Source organism: Dufourea novaeangliae, unplaced genomic scaffold (assembly GCF_001272555.1).
Source record: "Dufourea novaeangliae isolate 0120121106 unplaced genomic scaffold, ASM127255v1 scaffold7, whole genome shotgun sequence".
NCBI classification, from domain to species: Eukaryota; Metazoa; Arthropoda; class Insecta; order Hymenoptera; family Halictidae; genus Dufourea; species Dufourea novaeangliae.
Window position 1 is genome coordinate 415,916 of NW_015373896.1, and position 6,406 is coordinate 422,321.

A 6,406-nucleotide genomic window follows, 5' to 3' on the forward strand; every position below is an offset into this window, starting at 1 on the left:
CGTGTGATCTTTCCACCCGTGCCTGAGTGCCCGCTAGAGTTCTGCATTGAACGGGCTGAGTGGGCCTAGCGGGGATTCCACGAGTCGGGAGGGCTAGCACGAATGCGGATGGGTATGGACGTGTTTGCGGCGCGCATCGTCGGGCCTGCGCGGGCTGGGTATAGTTCGGGCCGGGCCAGCCCGGGTAATGAATAAACGGCCGGGTGACAGGTGGGTTCAGCCCGCTCAATGCAGAACTCTACCCAGTAGCACCCCTCAGCCCTGGCTGCCCCGCGGGCGGCGCTTGGGGTAACCGCGGCATTGACCCCATGAACTCGCGCGCCCGCGGGGCGTAGTGAGCATACCTGCCACAAAGTATCGGGCTGTCCGAGCATTCGTTTCTCGCCCGAGCTCGCCCGTCTTTTTCTGGTCCGGCCCGAACACTTGCGTTAACCTTGATTTCGGGTATCCGCACACCCTTAGAAATCACACCATATCACCATTCGGAATCACATCTGTTTATCGAGTAGCTCCACAATATTAAGTTATCAAGTTAGCAGTGGAAAATCGCGAGTTTATTGTGAGATAGCCGCGGCATAATTGAACTTACAGTAATATACGTAATTGGGCGAGAGTATGTTGTGCTAGTAAAATTGTAGAAACGACACACAAAGAAAAGGATTGGTTGGGTTTATGGTCCATATTAGGTTTACTGTGTCTCTACCGGCGACTGTCGTGTATCAAACAAAGGTAGATTCATATGATTGTAATCTGGAAACTAGCGAGAGTTGTACGGTGTAGGGCCCTAAGTCTCTGAAATTACATTGGACAGCACTACATGAAATCAGTATTCTTGAATTAAACTAACAGACCTTACCTACGTTTACGTTCATTGGCACTCTCATTTTGTTTTCGTTAGGCTATTCCAATTTTTATTATTCACTATTTTTAAGTATTGTCACTGTTCCAGTTGTAAGGTGTCCAAGTAAGGGTTGTACCTAGATTACAGTTTGCTGTTATGTATAATTTATGAGAGCGATCATGGTACTACCAGGATAAATCAGTAAGAGTAGACTTTAAGGAGAAGCTGGTGGGGAAATGACTCAGATTATTAGAATCTAAACCAGTCCAATCTAGTAGAGTTCATTTCCAATAATATCTCTATTTATGTTGTTGTCTTTAGGTCTGTATGAACATCTACTTACAGTGCGAGACACAATCTTACGATATAACTTATCGGTTTTCTTGGAGATTATAAAGTCATAACCTCTTTAAGGTGATTTCTTCAGCAGTTTTCATGAGAGCACCTATTCAGCTCCACGGACTTCTCCGTTAAATCGCATTACTTCTACACCTGCTTTAAAGTTCCAGGGTCGCTCTGAAACAGTTTATTACTGTTCTGTTTTTTTAGTTTGTTATGTGGTTTTTGAAAATGTTGACCTTTTGAGTACTAAAAATTGGTGAGGATTTTGTGTTACTTGGGTTGCTAAACAAGGTTTGTATATTTTTTTCAGCTATTTACAAACGGAGTAAAGATTAAGGAAGAGCCACGTGACACGGATGAGAATGATGATCCCTTTTTGCCAGTTGCTAATGCAACGATAGCGACTCCTGGCGAAACAACTGCTCGGGAAAGTCAACTAACAGATTCTGTAAATAATAAAGAAAACAAACATGTATTGTCTAGAGAATGCGATTCTTTTGAACATACAAAGTCAAATTTCAATAAAAAAAAGCGTAAACGTTCAGAATTAGATAACTTGGAAAAGCAAGATATGTCTGAACCATATCGAAAGCTTAGAAGAGTAACCCGGGGTAGCCACGATACAGTGCATCGTCCTCGTAGAATAATTTCAAAGCCCTCTATAAAATGTGATGTATGTTCGCTAACATTTAAATCAGAACTATCATTGAGGAGTCATACTGATTATTACAATGATGTGGTTGATCGTGTCTGTGATATATGCCAGTTAGTATGCAAATCACGTATTTTGTTAGCAGATCACAAAAAACAATCTGCTTGTAAGATCAGTACTAGAAGCTCATCAGGATCATGGATTTGTAACTTTTGTAGACGATCGTTTAAGCATAAGTCATATTTACGGGCTCATTTATTTCATCATCATGGAAATTTGGTCTCTTCATCTACAAATGAATCTGATAAAACAAGCGAGGTTCTATTGTCTGCGGGTACTAACAATCACACGATGGATCTTCCTACGCAACAGACAGAAAAAACTCCAACTAGCTCACCAAGAACGATGCGACAGACAACTATGACCGAATTCTTCTCGCCTTTTGGAAAAAAGTCAAAGGAGAAATCTGTTATCCCACAAGATGTGGTCTTCCCCAAGAAAGTGGTTTCTCCGAAACAAGTGGTCTCTCCAAAAAAAGTGATTTCGCCAAAAAAGACGATCTCTCCAAAGAAGGTGGTTTCTCCAAAGAAAATTAGTGTCACTCCTAGGCAAAATGGAACATTAATAAATTCATCTAATCATGATTGTGAACAGAATACAGTGATTAACAGTCAGTATCCTGTGCCTGATACTAATTCTGCTACAGACGTAAAACCCTTTGTTCAGATACATGTGAATTCCAATATAATAATGTCCTTATTGAAGGATGAAAAAGAGAGTGAAGTGGATGATCATACCACCTGCTCTACATCGCACAGTGCAGCCTATAATCTTAGGCAAGTAACAAGAAATGATGCTGACCGATCAACAATTGATTCGGGTATACACCGTATCCCTAAACCACTTAACAAAAGGAGACGGTCTACTATTACATCTAAACGAAGACAGAAAGGCTTACAGTTATCTGAACAAGAACTGAAGGCACATTTTGGGTGTAAAGAGTGTACAGTTCGTTTGGAGAGGTGCAATAAGGTTACAAGTAAAAAATCTCTTATGGTCGATGAGCTACAACATCTTCCAATACCAGAGGTCAATGTAAAAATAGAAAGAAACTTTGAAAATGTTGAACAGATTCCAAAAAAGGATTTCACGCTAAAGAGAGTAGAAGTTTCATTAGTGAGAGTGAATGATCTCATAAAGGTTCCGGTTAACAAATCGTTGTTGTGTCCAAAAGTGCCGAGTACACCTTGTGATACGTTTGAAGTGAACGTTAGGGAAAAATTGAAGTTGCAGTGCAATGTTTGCAAGAAATCATTTTCTTTAAAGAATAACTTGCGTAAACATTTGAAATTGTATCATGTGGCCTATATGTCAAGTATATGCAAAGCTCGGTACAGATCCAAGAGTAAATTATTGAAACACTATCTAAATCAACATGCTGTTTCGAAGCGGAAGGTGTGCTGTGTGTGTCTTACAAAACTGAAGTCACCATTGCAACAGGTGCAACATATGTCTTTACATTGCATAAGAATTATACGATCTAGGAAAGATAATTTGACTATGAGTGGTGCAACCGAGTGTAATCTACTTAAGAAATCTAATCGATGTAAAGCTTGTGGCAAGCATTTTTGGTTAAGTTCGTGCTTGAGTCAACATCAAACAGTTTGCCGAAAAATGAAGGAAGGGTATACGAAAATGAAAGGGAATGTGGAGAAAGATCATGCACTTATCGTGAAAACGTTTCCGTTTGTTTCGGCAAAGCAAGTACTTGACGGCACTACACACATTGAATATGACCACCTGCCAGGAATAAAGTATCCAGCACCTGAAGTCAGTACACAGTTTCCCAATAGCGCATATTCAGTTTCAAATATTTCTCACAACAGTCCTGCTTCTTCTGTCTCTGAATCAAAAGTTCGGTCACGATCAGTAGCAAATCATAAAAGTCTATTGAAGGGTGTTGCATTCGTGAAGGGATACAACATCGATGCTACTGGCACAGATAAAGAGAAGTTCCCCTGCACCGTTTGTGGTATACAATTTCACACATTTCAAAATTTGTGCTTACATGAGCGCACGTTTTCCAAACCTGCCGTACATGCCTGCGAAATCTGCGGGACCGCTTTTACCACCAATAGAATGCTACAAGTTCACACAGTTGCAACTCACACTCTTTCCGATGCTCAAGACTTCAAGTATTTCTGCACATTTTGTACCCAGGGCTTTTTCAACAAAACCAGCCTGCAAATTCATACAGGCCACTTCCATGCTGGTCAAACACCTATTATTCCAAAACTATGGTTGGATTGTGAACGCGTTTGGGGCGTGAATACGGTATGTAATGTATGCAACCTGATGTTCGAATCCCTTGATCGATTCATCGAGCATAAGATGTACTACTACGGAGGCCAAGCGTTTACTTGTACATTTTGCAACAAGACGTTCCAGGGAATGTATTTGTTTAATCAGCACAACAAATTGGCACACTATTCAGACGACATGCGAAAATTATGCACTTACGTGTGTAATATCTGCAATGAGGGTTTCAACAAGGAATCACATTTCCATGCGCATAAGTTACACGTTCATTTAAACGAAGTGTCTTCACAATTAGATCACACATACGCGATACCGAGTACACCTAGTATGCCAGTCAATACGTCGGTCATGTGGTATACTTGTGACATTTGCTACATGAATTTTTCACAAGACGAAGATCTCCAGGCGCACAAAATGGAGTTCTGCAATGATGGAGAGTATCTGTGTAGTTATTGTCCGAGGATGTTCCCTACCAACACTATTCTTATGAAGCATGAAAGATTGACGCATACTGCTGACAATATCAACGACTATCATAAATGCCGCCACTGTAAAGAAGTACTGGTGTCAAGTGCGGCACTGAAGTGCCATGAAATGCATTTTCACAATATGATCTCTGATCTTAAATGTAGCAGTACTGATCAGTTTCGTACACATCAGAGTGCTTGTGGCGAAAACGTAGACAAATCTGATAACGGAGAGGGTAACTTTCGCTGTACAGTCTGTGGCATGAGATTTCAAAGTCGGGAAAAACTGAACTACCATTTTCTGGAGTATACCAATGACGGTGCATATAGTTGCGAAATTTGTTATAGAAAGTTCCCGGAGTTGTATCGCTTGGAGATGCACAAACTCAAGCACTCCAATTTAAACTTTATTTTGTCTAAGCATCACTGCCCTGTATGTCGTGAGGGATTCGCGAGCGTCGCGAATGTTCGAGCGCACGTATTACATTTTCACGGTCACCTAAGTTCTAGTATCTTTCCATCTAAGCAACTTCGTTCAGATGGTCAATTGAAACGGAGACCAATAAAATGTTCTGAATGCCACGCCAAATTTTTGTCCGTAAGTACTTTAAAAAAGCATAAACTGCGTTTCATAAATGACGGGAAGTATATTTGCGAATACTGTGGTAGGAAATTCGCTCGAATTAACCTACTAAGGCAACACGTAAAAAAACATACTATTAACAGTCAGTTACTAAAGTATCCGTGTACTGAATGCGACGACAAATTTCGAAATGCGTTTCAACGGTATCAGCATATTATTCATGTTCATGGGATGAATAAACGGAAAAGTAAAGGCACCGACTTAAACACGATTCAGTACGATTTTCCCGCTCTTTATGAACAATTCATCGGTGACGAATACAATCGGGTTTCAATAGCAAATTACTCAGCAGTTCAGAATTCGAATACAGGGCCCGCTGAGTCGTTAAATCTCGCGAGTAAATGCAATGACGAACTAGAGAAAGCTGCATCGACGGTAGTCAACTCGATAAACAAAACATCGAATACTGTTGAACTGGTGGGGATAGTTGAACATTTGGAAGAAAAGCCGCTTTATTACACCTGCCCCATCTGTAGTTTCAAATATGCAACACTGAAGATGTTCCAGTCACACTTCAAAATGGCACATAAGAGAATGATCGAGGGAACGATCTCTGGTCTATCAGACAATACCACGAAGAACCGTTGTGAAAGCTGCAGATCCACTTTCCCTAACTTCCCCTTCAGTCTTCGGAAAATGATTTTGATGTGGTAGAAATTATTTGGGAAAATAAAAGAAACGTTAATCATAATGGAAATAATGACTTTGATGATTCGGAGGTTCACATGTTATGTCGAAGTTATTTTGCTTCGGAAGTTGGTTATGCCACGATTGTATCAGGGGAAGAGGTACCCATAGCAGCGAGTAATGTTGGCAAGCTCAAAGTTAAAGAATTTGCAAAAATGTGAATCTAGCAGTTTAAAGTGACATCCTGATTACCGACGAGTCTAACCTACACAAAAGCAGCTTACACACCCGACTGTCTACTGTTATTGAGGAACGACGGAATTGGATCTTGGAAGTGTGCAGATCTTGTGTCTCAGAATGTCAGTTTTTCCTGTATAATACATCTGCCTAAATCACGAAGCATAAATATAGACTGAAGTATAGATTAAGGCATAAAAAATATAGACGAAACAAACTTCCAATTGAGAATACTTGTCGTTACGTGCTTAAATGAATCCTCGATTGTCGCGATAAGA

The 6,406-nt window shown here is 40.5% G+C and overlaps 1 protein-coding gene across 1 annotated transcript; it reads left to right on the top strand.

The window, feature by feature from the left end:
• The first annotated feature begins 1,754 nt into the window (after positions 1–1,754).
• Positions 1,755–6,112, top strand: LOC107191454 (zinc finger protein 423-like). The gene is made up of 2 exons (XM_015580514.1): positions 1,755–5,914; positions 6,004–6,112. Exons 1-2 carry the CDS (start codon positions 1,755–1,757, stop codon positions 6,110–6,112), a joined length of 4,269 nt encoding a protein of 1,422 aa, XP_015436000.1.
• The last annotated feature ends 294 nt before the right edge of the window (positions 6,113–6,406 follow it).

Coding starts and splice junctions, on each gene's coding strand:
- LOC107191454 (XM_015580514.1), top strand. CDS start 1,755: ATGTCTGAACCATATCGAAAGCTTAGAAGAGTAACCCGGGGTAGCCAC. Junction 5,915..6,003: donor CGGAAAATGATTTTGATGTG/GTAGAAATTATT, acceptor GTTATGTCGAAG/TTATTTTGCTTCGGAAGTTG.